This window comes from Rhipicephalus microplus, chromosome 2, assembly GCF_043290135.1.
Source record: "Rhipicephalus microplus isolate Deutch F79 chromosome 2, USDA_Rmic, whole genome shotgun sequence".
Taxonomy (NCBI): domain Eukaryota; kingdom Metazoa; phylum Arthropoda; class Arachnida; order Ixodida; family Ixodidae; genus Rhipicephalus; species Rhipicephalus microplus.
The window spans coordinates 81,576,565-81,591,893 of record NC_134701.1 but is presented as its reverse complement, the minus strand read 5'-3'; the positions used below and the strand labels follow the sequence as shown (position 1 = coordinate 81,591,893).

Below are 15,329 nucleotides of genomic sequence, written 5' to 3'. Positions count from 1 at the left end.
GCCATTCTAAATAATCTGAGTGCCAAACTATTTAATCCATGAGCCAAACACTTAACATGTTTATATAGGAGCCAACTCAATTAGGTGGCATTCCAGTGAGTTTAATTCAAGTGCTAGCGCGTTTAATCCAATTTTCCACTGGCTTTTTTTTCGGGGCTAGTCAGTTTAATCCATACACAGAAATCAGAATACGGGGCATAAAACTGGCAGTACAATTGAAATGGAGTTCGTACAACATAAAAGACAATAGTCGGAAAGTAGAACAAATCCTTATTATTTGTATTTGCTGATAGTATTTGTGAAAAAAAAGTTACTACCAAAATTCCTTTGAGTCAAGCTTTGGAGCGCTTAACCTTAGCTAAGTACAAGTTTGTAGATAAGTGCTTAGCTCGGGCAGAGTCATTTTAATGGCAATGAAAGGAAAAGCAGGAACATGTTAACGAATATTTTCCAGTGCAATGAAAATCAGTGTTCGTCACTAAAGGTCATAGTCAAATTTGTATAGCATTACATGACCGGGACAGCTCTTGTAGTGTGAAGGACAGACTATGCCCATTGGAGTGTCAAAACTCGTACCACTATATAAAAAACCTGGCTGTGGGCAGCGACGAGTCCAAAGCAGCTACATAATCAAGAAATTAGGAGGCCCCCACAGGGCAGAGTGAATTAGGAATGATCCGAAGATGTTTTGCCCTGCAGTGCACATAAAACGTAAATTGATGATGCTGACGAGGACAATGAAAGGTATACTTTACATTCATGTTAGCTCTTATTTTTTTGTTCAAACAAAATTATGTGTCACCCATGATACGAGCAGTACTGATTGTTCATATAGCTAGGTAGTTTGGCAACGTACTTAACACAACATGATGAGACGAACACAAAGGAAATAAAATGATAAGGTCAACCAGTTGTTTTTGGACCTAGCTCTTTTTTTCTGTATGTTTTTTTTTTCGTGGCATTATGCCGCTCACTGCACATTGGAAGCTTGCAGATTCACCGCGGTCACTAAATCGCTTGTTCTAAATTGCTCCCTCTATATCTATATGTAAGTATGTATATGTGTGTGTATACAATATATATATATATATATATTTCTTGAAAGTCTTTCTGGATTCGCTTGAGTTATAAGTCACCAGATGAAGCGGATGAGTAGACGAAAAAAAAAACAATGCTATATATATATATATATATATATATATACGATTGATTGATTTGTGGGGTTTAACCTCCCAAAACCACTATATGATTATGAGAGACGCCGTAGTTGAAGGCTCCAGGAATTTCGACCACCTAGGGTTCTTTAACGTGCACCCAAATCTGAGCACACGGGCCTACAACATTTCCGCCTCCATCGGAAATGCAGCCGCCACAGCCGGGATTCGATCCTGCAACCTGCGGGTCAGCAGTCGAGTACCTTAGCCACTAGACCATCGCGGCGGGGGAGAGAGATAGGGAGAAAAATAGAACAAATGATGTAGTGATCACGGTGAATGTGCATATATATATATATATATATATATACACACACACACGTGTGTGTGTGTGTGTGAAGTTTCAAAAGAATATTCCTGGCTAACTGGTTTAAATATATGAAAGAAGGTCACAGTGGAAAACATAAAGCAATATTTTTTATGAGCTTTTGGCAGGGGATCAGCCTTCATCAAAGATTTTGATAAAAGCCGGTCCAGGTCCAGGCCGAAAGTCCAGAATAAATATTGTTTATCTTTATCTCTGTGACCTTCTTCCATATATATATATATATATATATATTAGGAAACTAAGAGTGCTTACTTCAAATTAATCGAGAAATGCAATATAGGCACAGGTGAGTGTAAGTATATATATTTATTAAAAAGGACTATCTTCAAGGATTTGAAGACGAACTTTCACAAGTCATCTTTATGCAATGCTGTAAGCACGAAATAAAAATTGTGCCCGTCAAAGACCCCGCAGTCCAAGCATTGTATTTGGTGCATAGAGTACCGAGCTGCATCCAGCAGCAAAGAACGCCTGTGCTCCTTTTTCATCATGTTTTGTGGTGTCACTAATACTAAATCACGACATTTGCTTAGGTAGGCCTTCACGTGTGACTTGAATTTTGAGAAGGCTTCTTCTATGAGGTCAAAGATTTGACTGTACCCTGGCAGGCACTTGATAGAGTGCAGGGAGTTAGCCAAATCCGCCTGCTGTGCTCGAGCATGAGGAGGTGCGTTATCAAAAATGAATACAGCTTCTTTGTTTGGCTCTCATCACGTTCCACGCAGTTTGAAACATCACTGAGGAAGTCATTGGAAACAATCCGAAGAGCTCTGTCCACCGCATTCCAGTGAATAACTCCACCTGCGGACATGTATGCAATAATGTTCAAGTTCGCTCCCTTTGTTGACGTGGTCATGTGCACAGCTGGTTGCCCTTTAGCTGCTCTGCCGAAGCTTCTGGAACACCAGATATTGTAGCTTGTTTCGTCCACATAGAAGCGGCAAACACACCGCCCATCAGACTGCAGCCATTGGGCGTACAGCATGCGGCTTTGCTTGACATCGTCCCGGTTGCGATCTGTGGGGCTCTGTGTCACCAGCTACATCGAGCAGCTGTGGGCATCCAGCAAGTTATCGACTGTACTTGCACTGATCATTACTCCTGGCAATTCTTTTTCTAGGACCTCCTTTGTTTGCCTTATTGTAAATGTACAGTTTTCATGAACAATTCATCTCAAAGTACTCATGACATCATCTCCAAACTTCCTTTTTCAACCTCCATCATGCTTTGCTGCTCCTCAGTCGGTAGCGGCAATCAATCTTGCTATTTTTATGTTGATGCTTAAGGTGTAGACCAGTTGCTTTATGTCGCCCCAAGCCTGTAGACGTCCACAATCGCAGCCCTGTCGACCGCCGATACACCACTGTTTTTTTGACAAGGTTAGTCTGGATCCTTAATGTGTGGTCCTCGTATGCATCCAGCCATGACTTCAAGCAAAACTCTTTTGTCGTGTGCAAATGTTCCCCTTCGAAAACACGAGTGTTTCCAGAAAACACGCTTCAACAACACTATCATTATCTGTTACATGAACAAAAGAGTATCTCTTTCGATGCTTTTATGAGAAAACTTAACTCCACATGAACCCAAATAAATGCAAGTTTAATTTTTTAAATGGTTACTTATGATTTAAAAAATGGATGAATATTGTTACCTGACAAAATCATGTTACGTAGATGAATTTTCCACGTAACATCATCATCTGTTGTTCACCATCGTTCTCACCAGGCTGAGCGGATGACTGTGAACATTTCCTCGAATAAGTAGCCAGATGCCATCTACTGAGCAGACGACATGAATGTCTGCATATGCGATGGTGTAGATGATTAGCTGGAATAATGCAGTAGGGATGAAGCATAGACTAACACGAACTCTATGGGCAAATACGTTTTGTACACATAAATGCAATTAATACTCACTGTTTTTTGATATTGAAGCCGTGACACCAAGATGTTAGCACTGCACCTCATTTCAAAAGCGCTAGCATGTATAAGTGAGCGAATAGTTCTTCCTGACACTTCATGTTTACATTATTCAAACATATAGACTATATAAAGTGGCAAATCATGTGTTTCTGGTGCATAGACTAAACTGACTGGCACCTGGAATAAAGCCATTGGCAATTGGAATAAACAATGTGGCACTTGGATTAAACTCACTGGCACGTGGCCTAATTCAGTTGGCACTTAGATTGAATATGTTGCCACCGAGATTAAATGTTTGGCATACAGACTAAATAGCTTGGCGCTCAGATTATTTCAATGGCGTGAAGATTATTTAAGCTGACACTAGGTTTAGAGTGAGCGGGAAAACCTGTGGTCCGCATGTAACCCCTGTAAAGGTAGTTTCACTGCAATAGATGGTTGCTAAGATGTGAAAGCACCTATGTAAATAAAATAATTCACATGTAATCTACTGCCAAGGTGGTTTCATTGCAGTGAAGGGGTGCTAAGCCATAACAACACCTATTCAAATAAAATTAACACTGCCGCGAAGGCCCACTTCAAGGTTAAATAAACACATTGGTACATGTAGGGAACTGTTGCTTTGGCACAATCTCTGAAATGACACCCAAAAGGAGGAAGACGACAACGTGGTTGTTGTGTGTTGGACTCTCGAGCTACCCTGTTGGCCTGATGTTGTGCACTCTGCAGGGTGTTAGCTACACCCACTGTCAGCGAATAGTAAAAATTTTCCCCGTAGCAATATTACTCTCCCATCAATTCATCATTTTTAGATGTGAATCATCTTATGAGGAAGCTTGATCTGGTGGTGTCCGTGCTGCACTATGTGGGAGAGAGATTAGGCGCTGCACTGTGCATGTGCCTAATCTCTCTCCTCCTTTACGCAGGTGTTTGTCGCCTTCTCTCCTCCATCCAAGTTGTAAACCCACTCCTTTCTCTCGCTTCCCCATTTTATATAAGCGCGTGTGCTCGGTCGGCTTTCGCCATTCACGCTTTGCTCCCGTTCATATGAGTTGTAACGTCACAGTTGGCGCCAATTGTAGCAGCACTCCAACCTCTGCCGAGATCGAGATTGTCGCGGAGCAGCAGCACAGAGCGTGGATGTCGAACGCTAACGCCTGCGCAGACAAGATGATCCGGAACTTCAGGCCAGGGAAGCGCAAGCCAAGCGTTGGAATTGAGCTGCGAACACCGAGGTCCGGAACGCCAACGTCAAAGCCTAGCGTTGGCGTAATGCTACTGTTTCCACTGCAGAGATTAATAATTGTTGGAGTATAACGTCCCAAAGCCACCATACAATTATGAAAGATGATGTAGTGGAGAGCTCGGGAAATTTTTACCAGCTGGGGTTCTTTAACACGCACCTAAATCTGAACACACAGGCCTACAGCATTTTTGCCTTCACCAGAAATGCGGCCACCGCATTTGGGATTCGATCTCCCCAACCTGCAGGTCAGCAGCTCAGTGCCTTAGCTACTACACCACTGTGGCAGGTTAAACCGCTACAGAAAGACAACGCGAGTCTGCGGCGAGGGTAGTGACAACTGCAAGATTGGGAAACCTATGAAGCAACCACACCATTCAAGCAAGACATCCTCGACAACACACAGACAGAACATAATGATAATACAAGCAATAAATACGAACCACACAAACTAACAGAAACGCTGAGTGAACGTAAACAGAAACTTGGTGTGCACCCCCAATGCTGTTTCGCATCCCTTCATGGTTCCCTTTAGGCAGAGATGGAGTAATTTATTTTTAAGGTTAAAAGCTTGTTATACTGGCTTATATGCTCCAAGTACAGTATACTAAATTTATAACAAAGCATATTTTACCAGATATCACTTGCATTCTACTGAAAGCCAGATCTTGCTACTATACAAAGTTGTTTTCTCTTCCTTTAAGCCAAAAAGATTGGCATTTGCACAGGCCTTGTTTCAAATTTCAAAAAAATTTTGTGCAGGTTAGTTAAGTCACAACAAATACGGTCATTTTTCAGGATGCGATATATTTATACTATTCGAATTCAATCAGAAATCGTTTGACCAAAATAACTATCGACTTCAAACCTAAAATTCAGTATTCGCAAAAGCCTAATAAAAGGCAGAGTCATACGCATAGAGCGCCACTGTTGACAATACCACAGTATACACAAAGCACATTCTGTCGCAGATCATTAAACGCAGACGCATTAAAGTAAAACAACTCATCACTAAAGTGGTTTCACTTGAGTGCGACGGCCCATTGATGATCTGTGACAGCACATAATGTATATAGGTATATACTGTGGCTTTTTCTGAATAAACTGTGCTAGAAGTTGCACTCTGTGTGTGTGTGACTATCTTTTATCTATTGTCGTCACTGCCACTTAAGCTTCAAGATATGATAAGTAGAGTGTGGCTTACTGTTAAGGAGAACACTTTGATGGGCTGACAAAGACAGAACCTTGAAAGAATTGATACATAATTCATGACAGAACAAGCGCAAGGCAGTACACAAAATGACACGCAAGATGCTTGCATCTTTCTGTCCCTTCATCTGCTGCGCTCAAACTTTGTTACGACAATGCGCGGTTCAGATTTCCCAGGTACTCTACGGCTGAAAGTATCAACTGAAGTTATGTCAACGTGTTTTATAGCCACGTAGAAAGATACCAGCACACCAAACTACTATATGTCACATTATGTACTCTGGCATGGATACAGGTTTGACTGCAGTAGCTGTTACACGAACACTCTAACAGTAAATTTCTCAGCGGCATCTTCACCGCTATGGTGATCTGTGCAATGATGACTAAGTGCAATCCAGTCCCACTGCACATGCAGTACATTGCGATATAGACAAAAACGGCTATTTTCAGGAACTTGAAAGAGGAGCGAGATGTTAAGCAGGCCTGAACAGACAAGCAAGCTGACCAACACAACATATGGAAGGGGAGTGGTTGCATTGTTGTGGGTTAAGTGCATGCCATTTCCTATAATCAACCTAGCCTTGTGTGCTAGATCCTTTCAGAGCAAATGTTGCAGGAGGCAGTGCATGTGTTCTACTTTTCGAGCACTCTGCATTGCTTTCAATGGTAGAGCGAGAAGAGATAGCAGGTTGTTCTGTGTGGCAGTGTCCACCAACATCCCTCCAACGTACCACCAACAGTGCCTGATGTCGCAGCTTATGCTATCCCATACAAAAGAGACACAATATTAATGAGCTCTAACAGAACATCTCATGCCAAGAAAAGTATAAGGGTTATTATTAGAAGTGATTGTAATGTAAATGTGAAGAAAGAAAAGTGGACAAAAAGAAAAAAAGGGACGAAACATACGACCTTCGAAATAACGCGATGAAGGAAAGAAGCGTACCCAAGTTCACAAGCTCACTAGGATAACCAGAAATCTCTTTGAGTTTGCACATGTATGGACTTGTAAGAAGGTAAAAATTTCAATGTGCCCTGCATTAACTTAGTTCCCTTAACATTTTACTGCACCCCACATAATTTGTCCACCACTCAGAAAAAAAACACCACAACACAGGCAGAGACATCTCATGGCTTTTCGTCTTTATTCCCCTGTATATTTCCCAACATGTTTTGCAACATCTGGCTTAGTAAAAACTCCTATAGAAGTACATCACATAATAAATGCTGGTTGCATTGACACACAAATGCAACGACACTGTCAGACAATACTATGCACACACTCACACTGCCACTCAACGCCAAAAGGGCTTTCCGTATCACAGTGTTACTTGAAATCCTTCTTGAAAGTATGAATTTCAAGCTATTGCAAACGTACACCAAGTATTGACAAAAAAGCAACTTTTTTTCATTATCTTTTACAATGTCACAGACGGCTTGGTTTTGCAAGAAAGTCCTATGATCACGTGAAATTGCAGCACAGTTTCACATTGTCTTAACAATACCTTACATATCAATAAAGTATCCTAGCAAGACTACCAACCGCATTTGAGCATATATACACCCGAGTGGAAAGTACTTGCCGTCCCTATTAAACCTTCAGTGCTATGGAACACATTTATGACCAATAAACTTATTGGTACTATAACCATCACTCAAATAGTGCCTAAACAGCCTTTCTACTGGAGTGTTTTACTGGGGTGTATGCTCACAGAAAAAGAGAAATTAAGTACTTCAGTGAATGTTCTTTCTGTCAGGCTACCTATATAGGTATAATTTACTCATCGAAACATAAACTTATTACTTTACAATAACTGTATTGTGAACAGGACACAACAAAATGACAAAGACATGAAGAGAGTTTGAAGTTGCACTCATTCCTTTATTTTGTCGTCACATAGCTCACACTTACCTCTATACACCCTCTGAGCACAATAGAATGGGCAACCAGCAATAAATTTTGCAAGACAGCTACTTCATGATACGTGATCAAGCAGGAGAAAGAGTATACTGCAGCCGTAGTGTGCTCGTAGGTAAATCCTTAACCATGAGGCATTAACGCGCAACCAGGCAATAGGCAACCAGGCACGCTGAAAGCGAACACTATTTGTAACATGCATACCCAACCCGCCCTGGGCTGCACATATCAAGAAAAAAGCAAATCTTTAAAGAGGCTGTATCCAAAATTTACTTGTCTGAAACACTGCACCATCTTACTGGCCTCACAACGAAATGGCAGTACCACTTTACAGTAAAGCAGCACAAGTGAACTGCCTTAGTACTTTCTGGTCAGAGCCGGTTCTCCAGGCCAATCAGCACAATCCGGCACTGTCTTAAAAGACGAATATAGCAAGGCAAATTGTTGAGGACGGCATTTTTCTGCCTGTCACAACTAGCAAGCACTGTGTCATCATTTTTGTTCCATTTGTGTGGACGATGACGCAAAGATGTTATTTGAAACACACTTTGCACTCGATCATGTGTCTCTGTGTATCATTATTTTTCTGGAAAGACCAAAATAAGCTGCCATCAAGATGTTCCATCCCCAGTAAAAATACCTGGCTATTTTCGTGTCATTTCAAGGCACTTCATTAAGTGCTAACAAGAAATGTGTAAACCAGGTTACACAGTAAATATGAAAAATCAATTTTACAATGAAGCCATTATTTCGACTAGAAATGCTAGAATAATAAAGCCAAGAACAAATGAACAAGCAAAAATGTGAAGCCATGTAAAACAGTTTAAACACAAGCATAAGCAACTTCCAATCTAAAGAACCAGACATTGCAGTGCACTGCTAAAAATTTAGAGCAATGTGCCAGGTGATAAGCGTGAAGCATAAGCGAAGTTACACGTGCGAAAGCAGACTAGCTGAAGCATGAAAAATGATATTGGTTTTGGTGAGTGCTTGTGCCAGTCCATTCCGTAGCTTTACCAAATCATTCAACAATGAGAAGTGCATGATGTGATGCGTCTTCTACACCAACGCCTTTTACTGCGATTCTGTCTGATGTCCCCGACCCTGATTATCATTTATGACTGAACTGCATTTAGAGACCTGTCTCAGCAAGGCTGTAACCCTATATGAAAAGCAAACCAGAAAAAAGTAAAGTACAAGCTGTAAATGGAAATTAGAAAAGAAGACCATGCCCAAGAGTCACTTAGCTTGCTGGAAGTGGTCCAATGAAAGTTATGTACATATGGTTGTCTTTTTAACTTAAATGTAACTTAATCAATCATAGAGTAGTAGACAGCAGTGACGATTCAAACAATACGAATAAGTTCACAAGAAAAAAGCGTGTTAGTTAAGGTGTACCCATCAAGGTTTTCCACATTTCAATTTCAGCAACATGTTCACGGAACACTGACTAACTGGGAGGAAAACGCAGAAAGCGAGTCCACTGGTGCTCACTGGTGTAACGTCCCAAATAACGCAAGGTGATCTCAACTACCATGCAGACCACTTATAACGTAACCGCTTTTAGCGTGGGGCTGGTTATTACGTGAGTTTTCTGATCTCCGATATGTCGGCCATAGAACTCAATGCATAGGCAGACCGTTTATTTTGTAGACGCGCGGAGGAGAATACTGGTTGTAATGCAGACTTTTTGGGTGTGCGACCATAAAATCAGCGAACAGAGCCCACTTTCCTGCTGCAGTTAGCCACCATACCGCGATGGCACGTTCTGAGTGGAAGCAGACGGGAGTGCTTGAGTAAAGGCCAGCCGCCAGCCGCGAAAAGGCAAACATGCGGAGGAGAAGAGAGGATACAGTCAGTAGGAAGGAAGAGAGACCTTGAAAAAGGGAGGGAGCACGTTTTTGGAGTGCGAGACAGAAGTGGCGATTATGGCAGCGTACTTTCTTTTTCTTCTCAGTGCTCGTCTTTTGCCTTGTTGCATTTGTCGTGTGCGCTCCTCTGTTTACCCTAGTAGCTGCGTGACAATACCGCCGATGAGACTGTCAACACTGATGACGTGTGGTTCGGCCTTGTTGACAGCAAGTTCGCAACTGCCACCGACACTTTTCGAGAATTTGTCAATGCCGGGGAATCAGAGCTACCTTTTTGCGATGAAGTAAGCTCAGATGACTTGATCCTCGCAGCAGTGCAGGGTAGTGCGGAGGTTGCAACTCACGACGAGTCAGACGGTAAGGACGACGATGACCCGATGCCAGAACTCGATTTCCCGTGTAAAGACACATTAGAATACCTCACAAAAGTGAAAAGATACTGCCAAAGAACCATTTGAGCGAGAAATCACTTCAGGAATTGAACTTTATCGAGGACGAAATTGTGCGAAGCATTGTTCTCAAGTATCACCAAACAAAAATAATGGCAATGTTGCACGTTATGGCGGACTTGGGAGCTTGCTGCTGTGTTGCGACCGTGTTGAAATGTGTACGCGAGTGAGAAGTATAATAAATTGCTTTTGAAAGGTGGGTTGCCCTTATGCATTGGCAAAAGCTGAAAAAAACATGTTTTTAGTTATAATGCAACACCGCTTATAGCGCGGATTTTCACAACTCCCATGACTTACGTTTTCACAACTCCCATGACTTAGGTTATAAGCAGTCTACACTGTAGTTTCTCAACAAGTACACTCATACCTCATTACAACAAAGTCCCTTCTTACACGAAACTAAGTTTGTTATATCCAAAAGTTCGTTAGAAAGATATATTCCTCATATTATATCTATTCAAAGACTTGTCCACACTTACTTCGTTATAACCGATATTTGGTTATATCTGAGTTCGTTACATTGAGGTTTGAGTGTACCTTCTTTGTCGCAAGCCTACAGGCTACATTGCCCAAGACTGTTAGGCTAACTATATATATCGCCCGTCTGGATCTTTGGCTTAAATTTCAGTGCACTCTAGAATGAAAATAAGTGCCACACTGGCCATCTACACCTCTGAATTCTTGTAATCACAATAACAACCACACCACACAGCCAAACAACTCACATGCGATCGAGCAGAGAAGCTCATATGCTTCGTATTATACACAGCCTTCAGAATCTGCTGCAGCATTCCCCTATCTAACATCACAGGGAAGCCCTTTTCAAGCTTGATGTGAAAACTGCCACTAGGTTATTACTTTCACCTTCTACCCTACCAAGCTGAATTTTCACTAAACAATCTGGTGCTTGTTGCACCTTCTCCTATTTTGCTGAAGTTACATTTTATAATGCGCCACACTACTTTGTCTAGCTATGCACCAACTCTCCAATATAATACATCCTCTGCCAACGTTTTGCATTTTCCAAAAGTGGGAAAACATTTACACTTCGAGACACTTGCGTCATGGGGAAGACAAGTCCCCTGGTCTAAATATCCGTTAAGCAACGTTACTTGTTTGACTGCTTCTATCATTAACTGCTACCTTAAAATTTGAGCTTTGTGAATATGCCTCAAGTTTACTGGTTTTCTTTCATGACATACATGTACAACTGCTTTTTGTACACTGCAGTACAATGCTATTCCCACTGACCATGGAACGACTTGTTATGGGTTTTGCCCCAAACGCAACTGTACAGTTTACCTTGGTTTGAACACGACATGAAGGGGAAGCTCAAGAGCTTAACAAAGGGTTTGAGATATTGCTCATCACAGTGATATCGCTCATCACAAAGAAAGCAGAGAAAACATTACTTTCTATGTCGCAATTGCATTATGTTGTCTATTAGGCTACGCATTTAACCATTAAAGCATGGTCATCCCTTCATGCAATTTTTTCGCCATTAGTGTCGTCCTAGAAGTTTAAGCCAGACCTACAGTGACCATGGTAACGAATTTTAAATGTTGTGTGACTGGTACATGTTTCCCCTTTTTATATGGTTGTAACCAAATTGAAAATTAAAATAATTTTGTTCCATAATAACTTCATAAAATACGTAACGAATATTGGGTGGTGCATCTTAAATTATTCCCAGACTGAAAAAAAAAAAATTTTTCGGGAAGTAACTGCCACATTAGCGATGTTCCCCACTGCAGCTTTTTTAAAACAATTTTACAATTCAGATGTCAATGTAATGATTGAGCACTAGAGTTTAGAAAACCTCGGCAACAAGAAATTTAACGTTCAGCATAGGACATGACCTAGACGATTATTTTTGCTATGAGGTATCATTACACCAACTGTTGCATATATTATTGCTGGCTTGGATTCACATAGCAAGAATGTATACAGAACACTGCATTTTTTAAAGAAACATGCCATATTTGAGATATGAAACATTATCATTACCTTAACAGAAAAGGAAATACTTCTGTAGAGGCCATTAAAAATAATTGTCCTATTCAGAATAGCCTTGCATTTACTGTGTTGTATAGTTTATTTTCTTTTCCACCATTGCTTCTTTCTTCATTATTATTTATCTATTCACAATCATTACACTATACCGTGTTTAACCACTATCTACCAAGCATAAAAATCAGGGGACATAGCCAAAGCTAATAATGATAACCATAACACTGACAACAAGAAATATGAAGTTTATGTGCCTAAAATGTAATATGATCATGAGGCAAGCAGTAGTGGTGGGCTCTGAATTATATTTAACCAACTGAGGTTCTTCTATGCACACTTTGCCGCCATAAAAAATGTGCTTACCATGACTGGCTATCAAAATCGACCTGAGCAGCATGACACTTTACCTCCTATATTCCACCCCGGCAGGTTGAGTGTAACTCATGGACGCAATCACCATATGAGCTGCTAGATGAGACAGATTTCTTAGAGGTATTGTGGTGAAAAAAAATTATAATAATTGTGCACAGCCTTCTCATCAACATGGATCTGGTACAAATCCGGAAATACTAGTTTGGTGCTTCCTTTCAATGATGTACACAATAGTGCATCTGAGAGTAGCCTCTGCCAACAAGCAGAGATGCTGCCACCATTATGAGTGAGCTGTGCCTTTCTTTTTCGGTGCAGACTGGTGTGGCTGCGCGAGATGGGCATCATGGATCGCTGGATTGCCCAGATGCTGGGCAACTGGGACCACTGCCGCCGTGACGGCAACCGGGTCACCCTGACCTTCGAAGACACCCACGCCATTTTCGTGATGTGGGCTCTCCTGGTCACTACCTCCCTGGCAGTCTTCGGCTTTGAGAAGCTCCGCTACGCCTGTGACACCCAAAAAATCCGCCTGCGTTGATCAACAATCAGCACATTCCTTTAGAACACAAAGTCGTCTAGAGAAATGACTAGAGTAAACTCCAAAATGCAATTACTCAGCTAGCTGAGGAAGAATTTATGATAGACATGAGTAATCAGATGCGTGCGTCTGTGGCTTCAAATAGTTTTCGGGCATTACTCATTGCACTAAATTTTCTAAATTTTAAATACTGTGCTTTTCCTAATGAATGAGACCAATAAAGCCCTGTGCACACACACAATCAGCCTAAATTGGTAGAGTTGCAGCTTAATATTTACTAGCAAAGGCCAATACAGTGGGCAAAATCACAGTCAACGGAGGCTGTGCCACAGTGAGATGCCCTCTAGGCAGAGTGCCACCTCGATCTTCTCCCCCATACATTGTTAGACCCTACATGTCCAGAGTTGATGTCTGCAAGCATTCTTTCTAGGTCAAAACAATTGAGGACTGGAATAAACTAAGCTCGAAAATATTTAATGGTGCAAATTCGCTTGCGAGTTTCAAAGAGAGACTTCAGTCCCTTAATGTATAATGTCAAGATTTTTACTATGTATAATTGCACTGCTGTTGTTTTGTATATATTTTGATGCACTGTTTATATTTGTTTTAGTGTTTTTAGTTTGCATTGTGCTGTTTGTGCTATGCAGTTTGCATGTGCTCTTTTTGCATTGTAAACTGTCCCACCCTGTAACAGCTCGACGAGGCTCACAGTAATGAAAATAAATAAATAAATAAATAATTCAAGTTAAAAAGATAAACTTTGCAAAAATTTGTTAAGTAAGTACCAACACCATCAGTTGTGAGCCCTCTAAACAGCCCAACGTTCAGATTACACAACAAGGAGGGATAATGTTCCCTGAAGTTGTTATTCTAGGATACCTTATGGAACTGATTACAAATGAACTTAAAGCCTTTTCTAAACAGTGAAAAAAGAATGTCAAGTACAAGTGAACGTGGCTTATAAATGTCCCCCTTTGTGAACAGAAAGAACGTGGGTATTCTGGATCGATATGCAGAGCTTTTGCAGACGTTACAGGCATCATAGATACTAGTAAACAGATGCCACCTCCACTTTCTGGTACCCCCTAAAACTGTACACCTTATTATAGTACACTTCTTTTCGGTAAATACTGTGATCTCAGCAGTTCTATCAGTAAAAAAAACAACAAAGCATGTGGATCGGAACTCGACGTACTGTAACGTGGTGCAAGTAGTAAGAACAGCGTGACACTTCTTGATGTTGTGTGAAGAAATGGTGGTCAATTCAGTAAACAATACAAGAAAAGACAAGCAGATCCATAAGAGTCTCAGAGATGAAGCAAAGAAGTCCACCAGCCCTGCAAGTAAAATGCTCTTATACCTGCATTGGTCCAGCAGTAGAAAATTTACACAAGCATCACACTGCCTCAGCTGTTCGGTGACGACAAAAGTGTTTTTCGCAAGCGCTGGATAAGCAACACAGCTGCCAAACATTTCTAGCATCCTCCAAAGTGATTCAAAAATAAAGCATATTCTGTACTAACTGTACACATGTTAGATTTTCATAACATTCACTTCACAGACTGAAATCGTTAAGAAAAAACGTCACCCAAATTCTGTTCTAAAGAATGCAGAGGAAAAAAATTTGGGCCCTCATGCCTGGAGTAAAGTCTGTGGCTGCCTCACGTAAGAATACTGAAAAAGACAACAAACTATCAATTGGATCCTATGCCACCATTAATTTTCAGTTATCCAGTGATTCAATAATAGTACCAGTTTGAAATACTAAAACATGAATGCTAACACACAGAATAAGCGGGCAAATAACAAGGAGCGATCTAGAGGTCAATGAAAAACAGTCCAACTCACCAGCAGACAGAGGTGTGGCATCTTCAGATGATGCAGGCGTTGTCCGATCGGCAAGATTTTCGGTTGCTCCGCTGTAAATGAATTAAGAGAGGTGGTGCACATCAGCAACATACTTCTAGGAGCAACTATGTTGACTGAGCATAAAAAAAATTCAAGAGCTCGCAATTTAAAAAAAAGAAAATATTGGCATTCACACTCAACGCCATCTTACACAATTTGCTTTCATCAAATAGCCATAAGTGACAGCTGATTATACTGCAAGCAATGCATTGTTGCAACATTTTCAGCACCGTCCTCAATCCTTCTTCACTTATACATATGTAGCTCAGCAATGTAATCTTACTAATAAGACACCTTGCTGATAAAACTAGTGTGTTTGTACAGTATAGTCTTTCATCTTCTTGAGC

The 15,329-nt window shown here is 41.0% G+C and overlaps 2 protein-coding genes across 4 annotated transcripts in view; one reads left to right on the top strand and one right to left on the bottom strand.

The window, feature by feature from the left end:
- Window positions 1-13,546, top strand: part of LOC142796302 (glutamate receptor-like) — a 184,008-nt gene extending 170,462 nt beyond the window's left edge. The window contains exon 8 of the mRNA XM_075886595.1: window positions 12,852-13,546. Coding sequence (XP_075742710.1) covers window positions 12,852-13,074 — 223 coding nt within the window. The 3' untranslated portion in view covers window positions 13,075-13,546. The remainder of the gene's footprint in view (window positions 1-12,851) is intronic.
- The window catches only part of Gnptab (N-acetylglucosamine-1-phosphate transferase subunits alpha and beta), a 95,479-nt gene continuing 87,188 nt past the window's right edge, over window positions 7,039-15,329 (bottom strand). For 2 of the 3 annotated variants that reach the window (XM_075886591.1, XM_075886593.1), the window contains exons 23-24: window positions 14,923-14,993; window positions 7,039-13,065 (exon numbers count right to left, since the gene is read on the bottom strand). In XM_075886591.1, the coding sequence (XP_075742706.1) occupies window positions 14,946-14,993 (48 nt within the window). In that variant the 3' untranslated portion in view covers window positions 7,039-13,065; window positions 14,923-14,945. The remainder of the gene's footprint in view (window positions 13,066-14,922; window positions 14,994-15,329) is intronic. The other variant, XM_075886592.1, reaches the window with a different exon arrangement.